This window comes from Cherax quadricarinatus, chromosome 59 (assembly GCF_038502225.1).
Source record: "Cherax quadricarinatus isolate ZL_2023a chromosome 59, ASM3850222v1, whole genome shotgun sequence".
Taxonomy (NCBI): Eukaryota; Metazoa; Arthropoda; class Malacostraca; order Decapoda; family Parastacidae; genus Cherax; species Cherax quadricarinatus.
In genome coordinates this window covers 25,547,579-25,563,279 of record NC_091350.1, presented here as the reverse complement: position 1 = coordinate 25,563,279, position 15,701 = coordinate 25,547,579, and the positions used below count along the sequence as shown (strand labels likewise).

Genomic DNA, 15,701 nt, shown 5'->3' with positions numbered 1-15,701 from the left:
ATTCTGTTACAGGATACAACTGTGCTATCAAACTCTTAAATCATCAGAACTTTAAAAACAACTATTGTATCATTGCTGTGCTGAGACTGAGTAAAGAATTCACAGATAATTACCAGTTATTATTTGGTTTAAAAATATATTATTACATATGAAAAATATCTAGTGACATACTTAAGTCGTGGGTCGTGTTGTTTGAAACCTGTCTTGCTCAGTACCCTTGTTTGAAACATGTCTTGCTCAGTACCCTTGTTTGAAACATGTCTTGCTCAGTACCCTTGTTTGAAACCTGTCTTGCTCAGTACCCTTGTTTGAAACATGTCTTGCTCAGTACCCTTGTTTGAAACATGTCTTGCTCAGTACCCTTGCTTGAAACCTGTTTCGCTCAGTACCCTTGCTTGAAACCTGTCTTGCTTAGTACCCTTGTTTGAAACCTGTCTTGCTCAGTACCCTTGTTTGAAACATGTCTTGCTCAGTACCCTTGTTTGAAACCTGTCTTGCTCAGTACCCTTGTTTGAAACATGTCTTGCTCAGTACCCTTGTTTGAAACCTGTCTTGCTCAGTACCCTTGTTTGAAACATGTCTTGCTCAGTACCCTTGTTTGAAACCTGTCTTGCTCAGTACCCTTGTTTGAAACATGTCTTGCTCAGTACCCTTGCTTGAAACCTGTTTCGCTCAGTACCCTTGCTTGAAACCTGTCTTGCTTAGTACCCTTGCTTGAAACCTGTCCTGCTCAGCTGATGAGACCCCATTTTAAATTATACTATTACACATGATATTACAGAAAGCAAGTTGTACCAGTGACACAGAGGAGAGTTTTATTTGTTTTCACTTTCAAACCTCGTCCACCCTGACACCCAAGACTCACTTGCTCAAGGTTGGACTCTCCACTCAGATTGAATACCAGTGATCTTGAAGCTTCCTGGAGACCTGCTCATCTAAAATATAGAAGCCGTTTTTCTGATTTGAAATTATTAGATAAGCTGATTCTAAGATTGTATGTCTCTAGGTGTCCTCTTGATAATAACTAATGCCCCCATGTAATACATCAAGTACAGTTTGTGGAAGTTTTGGTGTGAAAATTCACGCTTTATCCAAATTTTAGTGCTGAGTTATTAGTTTGTGGAGATCTCCAGATGCTTCACCCGTTTTTATTTTGGCGGCAGTTGCAAGGAACTGTGTATATCATGCAACGGTGTAGACTTGCTGATGGTATCCCTTACTGATGATATATTTAATCGTATTAGAAATATTGGTAGGTGTTTTTTTATCTGGTGTTAAAGGGAATATTATAGATAAGACTAAGCGTTGTCCTCCATAACAACAGTTAAGTAATAGTGAATGTCTTCCTTCAGTGGTGTTCAATGTGAGATACACACGTCTACAGTGTCAGAAGAAATAATGAAGTAGCGAGGATTAGAAAAAATGTATTCGAGGAATGGGAACTTTTCTTCAAGAAATTCACTATTGCAAATGCAATGAAAAATGTACTAGGGGGTTGAACTCGTGGAGAGAGAGTCGTAAAACTCCAGGTCAGTGCGTCAGGCACTGGGCCAGCTGGCTACAACAAGTCATCCAAGTAGGTGTAATTATACACCGTAGAGAGGTTAGCAAAGGCCTCACTGTGACCACAAATTCAAGTTTTTACAGATGATGAATCAACCTCCTGCGTGGCCCTGACGAACTCTAGTGCCACATTTAGTCTTCCAAGTTGTGAGTGGATGTGAAGTATATCAAGTTGGTGGTGTTTCTTGTTCATGTGAATAACATGACACTAGAGATAGATTCGAAGGTGTCCCTGTTTGCAGACGAAGTTAAAGTAATGAGAAGAATACAAGCGGATGAGGATCGGAAAAGACTAATAGGGATAAGGACAGGCTACCTGGTCTGACAAATCTCTCCAGGAGTTTATCCCCACCAAGTTCAAAGTCATGAAGCTTGGGAAGGACAAAGAAGACAGCATACGGAATACGGACTCGGGTATCAAAGTCGGATTACCTGAATTAAGAAAAAGGTGAGAATCATACCGAGCACATCCCTGAGGAGCACATTAACCTAAGCATAGTTTTTATAGATCCAAGTAAGAATTCACTCACGACACTGTACACCTTGCACGTCAGGTCCATAATAGAGTATGCAGCACCAGTATGGAATCCAGAAATGGTCAAGCACATCAAGAAATTAGAGAAAGTGCAAAATTTTGCAACAGGACTATTCCCAGAGCTAAAGGGTATGTTACAGAGGAGAGGTTACGAGAACTCATCCTGATGACTCTGCAGGAGAGGAGAAATAGGGGAGACATGAAAACGACTTATAATGTAATACTGAGAGGAACTGATAAGGTGAACCGGGAAAGAATGGTTCAGAGATGTGATACAGGATCAAGGGGGCACAACTGGATGTTGAGAACTCAGACGAGTCACAGGAATGTTAGGAAGTATTCATTCAGCCTTAGAGTTGTCAGGAAGCGGCACAATCTGGAAAATGAAGTAGGGAAGATAGGATGTGTACATAGCTTAAAGAAGAGGTACGATAAAAATCTTGAACCTGGGAGAGAGTGAACCTAATTGCAAGCAGCAAAAAGGCTAAGCCAGGAGCTGTGATTCGACCCCTACAACCACATATAGGTGAGTACATGTAAGTCAGTAAATACACACACAGCCGTACGTGGTGTACACGTGTGTACACGTGTGTGTACAAAGTTGTGTGTGTACCCACACACACAACTTTGTACGTCCCTACCCTAGCACATACTAGGCCTGCAACAACTGTAAAGGCTGACCCTGTCCATCTCATACACTCACACTCACACAGGCACTATCACCCACTCTCACACTCTCTCAAACACACACTCACACATTATCCCACTCTCTCACACACACTCACACTCTCACATCTCCCACACTTTGTCACACCCTCTCGCACTCTTACTCAAGCCCTCTCCTATTATCCCTCTCCCAAACACTCTCGCACTCTCTCTCTCCCACGTTCTCTCCCAGTGAAGGAGCTAAGCTATACGCAGAGGCTCTAAAAGACAAATGCCGTGTCCAGGAACAGGAAAGCATGGGGACACCGGTTAGGGAAGAGACAGTAGGAACAGACGTGTCAATGGCAGGGACTAGTTCGTCTCAGAGGATGCTCAGAGAAGCACAGTGGGAGGACGAAAGGAAGAGGGCAGTTATTGTCTATGGGATCCAAGAAGTAGAAGGGGAAACTTAGGAAGCAGGAAAACAGCAAAAAAAAAAAAAAAAAAAAAAAAAAGGCGATTGAAAGCATCTTGAAAGCAATAGGAGAGGACGACATGACCCAGCTGACAAATTTTCGGAGAACTGGGTGGTTTGCGAGAGGAAAAAAGAAGTCCAGTCTAAGTGATTTTCAAGGCAGAATCAGCCCGAAACCGGATCCAGCAGGAGAAAACGCGCCTAAGGGACAAACCGGACTACCAGAGAGTGTACCTCGAACGAGACAGAACACAAGAAGAAAGGATGATACTGAAAGAGAGGATGCAAAGTCGTAAGGTGTAATGGGAGGCAAGGAAGGAGGGGAGTAGAAATAACCAGACCCAGTAGAATAACAAACACAACCTCCTCCAGTACCACCCACAGAATGAACCCAACCATGGCAACCCCAATGCAATCAAACAACCTAATCCAAACCCCCACACTGTACCATCTGCCCCCATCCCCCACACCACAAACCCCACCCCCACAGTAACCCATAGCCCACACACTGTACCCTCTGCCCCCATCCCCCTCACCACAAACCCAACCCCCACAGTAACCCCCACACTATGCCCTCTACCCCCATCCCCCTCACCACAATCCCCACCCCTACTGTAGCCCCCAACAGGCCCTCTGCCCACATCCCCCTCACTACAACCCCCACACCCACTGCAATCCCCCATAGGCCCTCTGCCCCCACCCCAAACACCAGACCCCACCCCCACAGTAACCCTATATATGCCCCTGCCAGGGCACCTGCTCCCCCAAACCTACCATTCTCCCTAGACCACAGTTATAGAAAAGAAGAAGGTTTTGGTATATGAGCGCAAATGGAATAACAAATTGTGAGGAGTGGCATGGAAGAATCAAGATGTCCCCAGACATCATAGCAGTCACAGAAACAAAACTCACGGGGTCAATAACAGACGCAATCTTCTCATCCGGATATCAGTTCCTGAGGAAGGATAGAATGAGCAGAGGGGGAGGTGGGGTTGCAATGCTCATTAAAAACCGATGGGGTTATCAAGAAATGGAAGGAATAGACGAGACTGGAGAAAGGAATTACATAGGTACAGTTCAGGCAGGGAAACTTATGGTAGTCATTGCAGTGATGTATAACCCACCACAGAGCTGCAAGAGGCCGAGAGAGGAATATGATGAGTGCAACAGAGCAATGGTGGACACACATAGTTGAGGTGGCAAGAAGAGCTCACTCGAGTGGAGCAAAGTTACTGGTTATGGACGACTTTAACCACAGGGAGATTGATTGGGAAAACCTGGAGCCACATGGGGGACCTGAAACATGGAGAGCCAAGATGATGGATGTGGTACTGGAAAACCTCATGCACCACCATGTTAAAGACTACCAGAGAGAGAGGGGAAGGTGAACCTGGACCTTGTGTTCACCCTGAGTAGCTCAGACATCGAGGACATCACATATGAAAGCCCCGTTGGAGCTAGCGACCATGTGGTCCTGAGCTTTGAATACATCGTAAAGCTACAAATGGAGAGGGGAAGAGGAGTAGAAAGGGAAAAGCCAAACTGTAAAAGGGGGGCACAACACTGGTATGAGGAACCTTCTTGCAAGAGGTTCAGTGAAAAAGAGAGTTGGTAGGAAAGTCAGTAAACGAAATGATGGACTACATTACAAAATGCAAGGAGGCAGAGGAAAGGTTTGTTCCCAAAGGTAACAGAAATAATCGGAAGGCCAGAATGAGCCCTTGGTTTACCCGAAGGTGTAGGGAGGCAAAAACTGAGTGCAGTAGAGAATGGAAAAAGCACAGAAGACAAAGTACCCAGAAAAACAGAGATTAGTCGACAGGCCAGAAACGAGTATGCACAGATAAGGAGGGAGGCCCAGCGACAGTACGAAAACGACATAGCATCAAAAGTCAAGTCTAACCCGAACTGCTTTACAGGCACATCAGGAGGAAGGCAACAGACAAGGACCAGGTAATCAGGCTGAGGAAAGAAGGTGGGGAGCTAACAAGAAACGATCAAGAAGTATGTGAGGAGCTTAACAGGAAGTATTTACGGTGAAGGCAGAAGGGACACTGGAAAGACAAAAGAGACGGGCACACCAACAAGGGATATTCCAACAAGTGTTGGATGAAATACACACAACCGAGGAGGAGGTGAAGAAGCTTCTAAGTGACCTTGATACCTCAAAGGTGGTGGGACCGGACAATATCTCTCTGTGGGTCCTTAGAGAGGGAGAAAAGACACTGTGTGTGTGCCACTAACCATAATCTTCAAAACATCGCGTGAAACTAGGCAACTACCTGAGGTATGGAAGACGGCAAATGTGATCCCCGTCTTTAAGAAATGAGACAGAAACGAAGCACTAAACTATAGACCAGTGTCACTGACGTGTATAATATGCAAAGCCATGGAGAAGATTATCAGGAGTAGAGTGGTGGAGCACCTGGAACGGAACAAGGTTATAAACGACAGCCAGCACGGATTCATGGAAGGCAAATCCTGTGTCACAAACCTACTGGAGTTTTATGAAAAGGTAACTGAAGTAAGACATGAGAGGGAAGGGCGGGTCGATTGTATTATCTTGGACTGTAAGAAGGCCTTCGACACAGTTCCTCACAAGAGATTAATGCAGAAACTGAAGGATCAGGCACGTATAACAGGAAGGGCACTGCAGTAGATCAGAGAATACCTGACGGAGACAACAGCGAGTCATGGTACGTGATGAGGTATCACGGTGGGCGCATGTGACGAGCAGGGTCCCACAGGAGTCAGTCCTAGGACCAGTGTTATTCTTGGTATATGTGAATGACATGATGGAAGGGATGAACTCAAAAGTGTCCTTATTTGCAGATGATGTGAAGTTAATGAGGAGTATTAAATCAGATGAGGACCAGACAGATCTACAACGAGACCTTGACAGGCTGGACGCATGGTCGGGCAACTGCTGGTAGAATTTAACCTTGCCAAATGCAAAGTCATGAAGATCGGGGAAGGGCAAGGAAGACCGCATACAGAGTATAGGCTAGGCGGCTAAAGACTGCAAACCTCACTCAAGGAGAAAGATCTGGGGATGAGTATAACACCGAACACGTCGCCGGAAGCCCACATTAACCAACTTACTGCTGCGACATATGGGCACCTGACAAACCTGAGAATAGCGTTCCAATACCTCAGTAAGGAATCGTGGCCCATACTGGAGTACGCAGCATCAGTTTGGAACCCACACCTGGTCAAGCACGTCAAGAAATTAGAGAAAGTGAAAAGGTTTGCAACAAAGCTGGTTCCAGAGCTAAGGGGAATGTCCTACGAAGAACGGTTAAGAGAAATCGGTCTGACAACACTGGAGGACAGGAAGGTCAGGGGTGACATGATAACAGTATACAAAATACTGAGTGGAACAGATAAGGTGGACAGAGACAGGATGTTCCAGAGATGGGACACAGAGACGAGGGACCACAATAGGAAATTGAAGACTCAGATGAGTCAAAGGGATGTTAGGAAGCATTTCTGCAGCCACAGAGTTGTTAGGAAGTGGAATAGTCTGACAAGTGATGTAGTGGAGGCAGGACCCAGTAGCGGTCAGTGAAGAGGAGGGACCAGGAGCTGAATCTCGACTTCTGCAACCACAATTAGGTGTGTACAATTTGGTGAGTACACACACACACACACACACACACACACACACGTATACATACGTATGCATGTGCATATTCACATGCACGAGATTATTTCCAACCATGCGAGTACATAAAATACATAGTTTATATTCGTACATGATAACTCAAAACAACACATACATATGCACATATATATACATACACATACATATTCACACAAGTATAAACACGTAAAACTGTATTCTCACATGACAGCATGCGCACATACATAGTATGTAATAAAGTTGGTAGAATTACCGACAATATGTAAAGTAAAAGGACACAAGTGCAACTAATGTGACATTTATTGTGGCAACGTTTCGCTCTCCAGGAGCTTTATCAAGCCATTACAAACAATACATGGACACAGAGGGTATATAAAGGCTCAGAGTGAGGTGAATACTAGTGAGGTACCATTTCGATGTTCACTAGTGGTAGTAGTAGTAGTAGTGGTAGTGACAAAAGTAATACAATATGGTAGAGCAATTAATACATGAGTAAAAGGATATAAAAGCTATTACTTGGGTAACATAAAAATAGGTTGGACAAATATAGACTGGAATGAGGCAGCTTGTTTCAGTGTTCACTCTCTGTGCTGTATAACAGGAGAGACTATGTGATGGCAGGGTTTACTGATTTCAGGAGGATTCTTGCTAAGACTTCGGAGATGGTGAAGCTGCCGTTGTTTTGTTTAATAGTATTCGAAACAGCGATCAGTGCTGATTCAAGCACTGAGTCTGGGACTCAAATTTACCACCAACATACGCAAACCTAACTATCAACTCAATCTTGTTACCAGGAACCATAGACACAGTGACAGCAACTTCCAGAAGGGTTATATACAGGGGCTTCTCACTGCAGCTTTATGTGAACCTTCTTCTTCTATTCTTCCTAGAAGATACATCACTGCTCTTAAGGACCTCGCCAACGACCCCAACATTATCGTCACCACCGCCGACAAGGGAGGTGGAGTCGTCATACTCAACACCAGTGACTACAACACTAAAATGATGGACCTTTTGAATGATCAATGTACATACGAACCCATCAGCACTCAACAGTGGGAGACGCTCACCAAAGACTTTCTATACAAAACCAGACAAATACTCAAACGCACTAGAGAAGGGAAGAAACTTCTGTACTTGTTACCAAGCCACCCTAAACCAGCACACATGTATGGTTTACCCAAGACCCATAAACACAATATTCCTCTCAGACCAATCACGTCAGGAATAGGCAGTGCTCCACACAAACTAGCCGGAGTTCTTGCCAAACATCTTTCCTGCCTTCTGGGGACCATCAGCCCGGCTCATCTTAAACACTCAGGCGACCTTCTCAACCGCATCCGTAACCTCTCCATCCGTAACAAGAAACTAAGCAGTTTGGATGTGACTTCCCTCTTCACAAAAGTACCTACCAAAAAAAGCCATCGAGGTTCTACGACGTAAAGTCAACCAGGACCTTAATCTTCCTTTACCTCCCGGAGATTTTGTTGACTTGATTGAACTCTGTGTTAACTTCAACTGTTTTTCTTTCAATAACAAGCTCTACAAACAAACCTACGGCATGGGAATGGGGTCCCCAATAAGTGCCGTCCTAGCCAACTTATACATGGAACACCTAGAGTCCGAACACTTCGCCAACATCATCCCTTCAAGCGTCACTTGGTTACGCTACGTGGACGATGTCCTCGTAATAACTCCAAAACGTTTTGATGTACGGGATCTTCAGGCAAGGCTCAACGCAGTTGAACCAGCGATTCAGTTTACACTAGAAGAAGAGTCCAATGACAAGCTACCTTTCCTCGACGTCCTCATTCACAAAGTAGACAACAACGTAAGATTTCAAGTTTATCGGAAACCCACCAATAAAAATGATCTCACACACTTCTATTCCAGTCAAGATACCAAGACCAAAAGAGGCATCATCATCGGGTTTTTCCTAAGAGCATACCGTATTTGTAGTCCTGAGTTTCTTGACGAGGAATGTACTTACATTCACCAAACATTCACTGACTTACAATTTCCTTCTTTTTTCATCAAAGACTGCAAGAAAAGAGCTCTTCAGATCATCAATTCTCCACGCATCAACACCGCTCCCAACAAAGTTATAATTCTTCCCAACAGCCAGGTTGCACTAAACGTCTCAAAAGTACTTTCACAAGCTAACACCAGAGTCGCCATCGCTTCTACCACTTCAATTAAGGATCTAACCAGGACAAAACCCAAGCACCACGAACCAGTCAATGCAGGAGTTTACACTATACCCTGTGGAGGCTGTGACAAGATCTACGTAGGTGAAACAGCAAGAAACCTCGACACCCGCCTCAATGAACACATTTACGCATGTAGGAACGACAGCTTAAACAACGCCTGTGTACAACACCGAAATTCCACCAATCATCTCATGAAATTCAGAGACGTCCAATTAGTGATTAAAGAAACTAATTTCCGCACACGCAAGTGCCTTGAATCAGCACTGATCGCTGTTTCGAATACTATTAAACAAAACGGCAGCTTCACCATCTCCGAAGTCTTAGCAAGAATCCTCCTGAAATCAGTAAACCCTGCCATCACATAGTCTCTCCTGTTATACAGCACAGAGAGTGAACACTGAAACAAGCTGCCTCATTCCAGTCTATATTTGTCCAACCTATTTTTATGTTACCCAAGTAATAGCTTTTATATCCTTTTACTCATGTATTAATTGCTCTACCATATTGTATTACTTTTGTCACTACCACTACTACTACTACTACCACTAGTGAACATCGAAATGGTACCTCACTAGTATTCACCTCACTCTGAGCCTTTATATACCCTCTGTGTCCATGTATTGTTTGTAATGGCTTGATAAAGCTCCTGGAGAGCGAAACGTTGCCACAATAAATGTCACATTAGTTGCACTTGTGTCCTTTTACTTTACACATACATAGTATGTTTTCCTGATTTTGTTTACTGACTGCATTATCGAGTTCTGGATGCGCACCTCCGAGTGCGCAGCTACTGAGATGCATATAATTGTTGTAACAGAAAAGGCAATATTAACAATAGGAATATCACTATTATCAGAAGTGAAATTAACAGCAGAAGAAGGAACAGTTGCAATTCTGGTATCACTAATGGTAGTTTTAGTGGTTATGATGTAAGTTGTATTCCATGGTAGTAGTTATAGGGTTAATAATCCTTTTTAAACAGTTGTATTAATAACTGTCGTAGTCTTGGTAATTCTAGATAATAACAAGAGTAATTTTGACATTGATATTCTCTTATTCACTTAATTTTCTGTTTCCTTACCAACACTTGCTCATTCATTATTATTTTCCTTCCTACTCACACACACGTGCATGCACACACAAGACAGTAGCTCACAGAGATCTGACTTGCGATACTCTCCTGTGAGTGACCTGGACTATGGTACTTTGCTGTGCTGGGCGACCAACGCTGTGGGCACGCAGAGAACACCTTGCACATTCACCGTGTTCCCTGCAGGCAAGCCCGACATGGTGAGCTCATGCAGCGTGTTCAACGAGACGGAGGAGAGCGTGTCGGTGTCATGTGTTCCAGGATATAGTGGAGGTGTGGATCAGAGCTTCCTACTGGAAGCTTGGGATGATGGTATAGTGAGGGCGACAGACACCAGTGATGCTACCATTCTCCAGGTAACTCTCCACTAGTTTCCTTTATTATATTTCCTCACACTTCTAGACGTTATGTAAAGCTTGATTTGTGTTCCAGTAAATTACTCGTTCACTGAATTCATATATACTGAGGTAACTTCAAGTTGTAACAATATTTGCCTCAGTTATCATCCAATTCTTTTTATAAGTTAATGATTTTTTATATATCTGTACATTACAATTTTTTGTCTTGTCATATGTAGCAGACATTCAATTAATCTCGTTGATGAATTAGACACATGTGCAACTCTTGGGTATCTTTACTGAGGAAACGTTTCGCCACACAGAAGGTTCATCAGTCCATACACAGGAGAAACTTGAAGAACAGGAGGAGAATGAGGTAATCAGCCCCTCAACCTTGAGTCGATGTGGCGGAACGTTTCCTCAATAAATATACCGATATGTTGGGTGATACCCCATCTCAGTGGTCAGTCGTCACGTGAGGTCACAGACCCTGAGCTGCTTTGGGGATTAGTGTGGACGGTTACAAAGCATGGCTTGCTTCTGCAGTGTTTTAAAAATTGAGGTTGGAGAGTTGAAGGAGGAGGTCTTGCTTCTCCAGGAGGAGATTAGGAGGCTGAAGGTCCACCTCAATGGGTCTGGGAGAGAGTGTGAGGTGGCTGGAGTTGTGGGGAATGAGGCTTCTAGCAGCGAGGAGCAGTCTGTCTCTCGCTGTGAGGAGGCTGTAGTTGGGGAGGCAGCAACGGCTACCAGCAGTGAGGTGCAGCCCAGCACCTGCTACAAATGGCGAGTAGTTCACAGTAATGGAAGGCGCATCAGAGTAAGGAAAGTTAAGAGTGAAGATCTGAAGGTAGGAAATCGCTTCTCTGTTCTTCAGGATGAATGTACTTCAGTGGCCAGTGAAGGTAAGGGTACTACTGCCCCTGCTAATGGAGGTAAGCGCATTCTTGTGGTTGGTGACTCTCAGGTAAGATATATTGACCGTGCTTTTTGTAATAGGAATAAGAAGATGAGAGATAGAGTGTGCTTCCCTGGAGCTGGTGTTGGGGACATTGTCAACAGGCTGGATAATATCATGTCAGGTAATGGGAGCAAGCCCATTATCTGTCTCAGTGCTGGTGGAAATGATATTGGGAAGGGTAGGAGAGAAGAGCTGCTAGATAAGTACAGGTCAGCTATAGATTTCATTAAGTCTAAGGGAGGGATCCCAATCATATGTAGCATCTTGCCTAGAAGGGGAGTAGGAAATGAATGGTTGTCTAGGGCAATTGGTGTAAATTGCTGGCTAGACAGATACTGCAAGGAACTTGCAATCCCATTCATTGACAACTGGAACAACTTTTATGGCAAACATGATATGTATGCAAGGGATGGGGTACATCTCTCTGGGGCTGGGGTGGTAGCACTTGCAGACTCGATTGAGAAGGCCATTGGTGAAATGCCTATGATTTTAAACTGATGGAAGATAGAGGTATGGGTGTGTGTGGGAAACAAGCAGGTAGCAACACTTGGGTTGGAAACAGTAAATGTATAAAAGGCATTCAGCATGAAGTTATAAATAAAGACAATAGATCAGGTCAGCAAACAAAGGGGGACAGCAGAGGGCAGCAAGCGACTAGCTCCCTTAAGGTTTACTATACTAATAGCAGGAGTGTAAGAAATAAGATAGATGAGCTAAGATTAATTGCAAGTGCAGGAAACATAGATATTATTGCTATAACAGAGACCTGGCTCAATCTGAAAGATAGAGAGATGCCCTCTGAATGTCACATACAAGGCTATAAATTATTCCACACTGACAGGGTCAACAGGAAAGGTGGTGGAGTAGCGATGTATGTCAGAGACAATTTAAATTGTTGTGTTAGACAAGATATTAAATTAGAAGCGTCAGCCACTGAATCTGTTTGGTTACAGCTTCTCGAGGGCCGAGAAAAACTAATTTTGGGTGTGATTTACAGGGCCCCAAATCTTGATAGGGAGTGCAGTAAACTTCTATGGGACGAAATTCGTAAGGCATCTACATACGAAAATGTTGTGCTAATGGGAGATTTCAACTATAGACAGATTGACTGGAGCAATTTGACAGGAAATTTAGAGTCAGGTGACTTTCTTGATACGATCCAGGATTGTTTTTTAAAACAGTTTGTGACAGAGCCAACTAGGGGAAATAACCTCCTTGACTTGGTTCTTGCCAGTAGGGAAACACTAATTAATAATCTTGAGGTTAATGATGAGCTTGGGGAAAGTGATCACAAATCACTCAGTTTTAATATATCATGGAATTCCCCTAATAATGGCAATCAAGTCTCCGTCCCTGACTTTCGCTTGGCTGATTTCATAGGACTGAAAAATTACTTAGGTGGGCTGAACTGGAATGACCTGACTAGGGGTCAGGTAGGTGGTGATGGTTGCCGATATGATGTTTTCCAGGGCATAGTTCTAGCTGCTCAGTCAAATTATGTTCCAAATAGGGAAATCAGATCAAACAAAAATGATCCTAAATGGATGAACAATAGATTAAAATATCTGATTGATCAAAAGAGAGGCATATATAGGCAAATCAAAAGAGGAAAGGGGCAATTGAGAAATCGATATATTCAGTTAAAGAGAGAAATAAAAAAGGGAATTAGAAAAGCAAAAAGAGATTATGAGGTTAAAGTTGCAAGAGAATCGAAGACTAACCCAAAAGGATTCTTTCAGGTATACAGAAGTAAGATCAGGGACAAGATAGGCCCACTCAAAAGTTCCTCGGGTCAGCTCACTGACAGTGATAAGGAAATGTGTAGAATTTTTAACACATACTTCCTCTCAGTTTTTACACAGGAGGAAACCAGCGATATTCCAGTAATGATAAATTATGTAGAACAGGACGATAATAAACTGTGCACTATTAGGGTCACAAGTGACATGGTCCTTAGGCAAATAGATAAATTAAAACCTAACAAATCCCCAGGCCCTGATGAACTGTATGCAAGGGTTCTAAAGGAATGTAAAGAGGAGCTTAGCACACCTTTGGCTAATCTTTTCAACATATCACTACAAACTGGCATGGTGCCAGATAAGTGGAAAATGGCAAATGTGATACCTATTTTCAAAACAGGTGACAGGTCCTTAGCTTCGAACTATAGACCAATAAGCCTAACCTCCATAGTGGGAAAATTTATGGAATCAATAATTGCCGAGGCAGTTCGTAGCCACCTTGAAAAGCATAAATTAATCAACGAATCTCAGCATGGTTTTACAAAGGGGCGTTCCTGCCTTACGAATTTATTAACTTTTTTCACTAAGGTATTTGAGGAGGTAGATCATGGTAATGAATATGATATTGTGTATATGGACTTCAGTAAGGCTTTTGACAGGGTCCCACATCAGAGACTATTGAGGAAAATTAAAGCACATGGAATAGGAGGAGAAATTTTTTCCTGGATAGAGGCATGGTTGACAAATAGGCAGCAGAGAGTTTGCATAAATGGGGAGAAATCAGAGTGGGGAAGTGTCACGAGCGGTGTTCCACAGGGGTCAGTGTTGGGCCCCCTGCTGTTCACAATCTACATAAACGACATAGATGAGGGCATAAAGAGCGACATCGGCAAGTTTGCCGATGACACCAAAATAGGCCGTCGAATTCATTCTGACGAGGACATTCGAGCACTCCAGGAAGATTTGAATAGACTGATGCAGTGGTCGGAGAAGTGGCAGATGCAGTTTAATATAGACAAATGCAAAGTTCTAAATGTTGGACAGGACAATAACCATGCCACATATAAACTAAATAATGTAGATCTTAATATTACGGATTGCGAAAAAGATTTAGGAGTTCTGGTTAGCAGTAATCTGAAACCAAGACAACAGTGCATAAGTGTTCGCAATAAAGCTAATAGAATCCTTGGCTTCATATCAAGAAGCATAAATAATAGGAGTCCTCAGGTTGTTCTTCAACTCTATACATCCTTGGTTAGGCCTCATTTAGATTATGCTGCACAGTTTTGGTCACCTTATTACAGAATGGATATAAATTCTCTGGAAAATGTACAAAGGAGGATGACAAAGTTGATCCCATGTATCAGAAACCTTCCCTATGAGGATAGACTAAGGGCCCTGAATCTGCACTCTCTAGAAAGACGTAGAATTAGGGGGGATATGATTGAGGTGTATAAATGGAAGACAGGAATAAATAAAGGGGATGTAAATAGTGTGCTGAAAATATCTAGCCTAGACAGGACTCGCAGCAATGGTTTTAAGTTGGAAAAATTCAGATTCAGGAAGGATATAGGAAAGTACTGGTTTGGTAATAGAGTTGTGGATGAGTGGAACAAACTCCCAAGTACCGTTATAGAGGCCAGAATGTTGTGTAGCTTTAAAAATAGGTTGGATAAATACATGAGTGGATGTGGGTGGGTGTGAGTTAGACCTGATAGCTTGTGCTACCAGGTCGGTTGCCGTGTTCCTCCCTTAAGTCAATGTGACCTGACCTGACTAGGTTGCGTGCATTGGCTTAAGCCGGTAGGAGACTTGGACCTGCCTCGCATGGGCCAGTAGGCCTTCTGCAGTGTTCCTTCGTTCTTATGTTCTTATGTTCTTATTTATTAGACAATAAATATACCCAAGAGTTGCACATGTTTAATTTATCAACGTGTTGGTTCTCTGAACCATTCATCTACAAACCTGTCAGACACTGCAACTTCTTGGGATCTTAATACTTGGGAATTCTTCACTTGTCTAACCCTTGGGCACAACCTACTTCCACATTGAACAAATGTGACGCCACCTACGACTGCTGCTCCTCTCCTGCCTACGGTTTATAAGCTGCTTCTCCGTTCATATGCCGTATTCTATTCAAGATTGATGGACTGAACACATTGACTCAAGGTTGAGGGACTGATTACCTCATTCTCCTCCTGTTCTTCAAGTTTCTCCTTTGTATGGACTGATGAAACCACTGTGTGGCGAAACGTTTCCTCAATAAAGATACTCAAGAGTTGCACATGTGTCTAATTTATCAACGTGTCGGTTCTTTGAACCATTCGTTTACAAATCTCATTGATGTTACTGAAATAAACTTTTTATTCGAATTTAGTTCCATTGACTAAATTAGCGTTAAACGTTTAGTAGAAATAATTATTATTCGTCTCACTTATCACAGAGATGTTAGCCATAGCTCTGTGTCTTCCTTAGCGGATGACACCGGAATTGCCATGACAGTGA

General features: G+C 43.1%; 1 protein-coding gene across 1 annotated transcript in view; it reads left to right on the top strand.

The window, feature by feature from the left end:
* The window catches only part of LOC128698846 (nephrin-like), an 80,748-nt gene that overhangs the window by 49,142 nt on the left and 15,905 nt on the right, over window positions 1–15,701 (top strand). Inside the window, exon 4 of the mRNA XM_070097826.1 lies at window positions 10,220–10,517. Within this exon, the coding sequence (XP_069953927.1) occupies window positions 10,220–10,517 (298 nt within the window). The remainder of the gene's footprint in view (window positions 1–10,219; window positions 10,518–15,701) is intronic.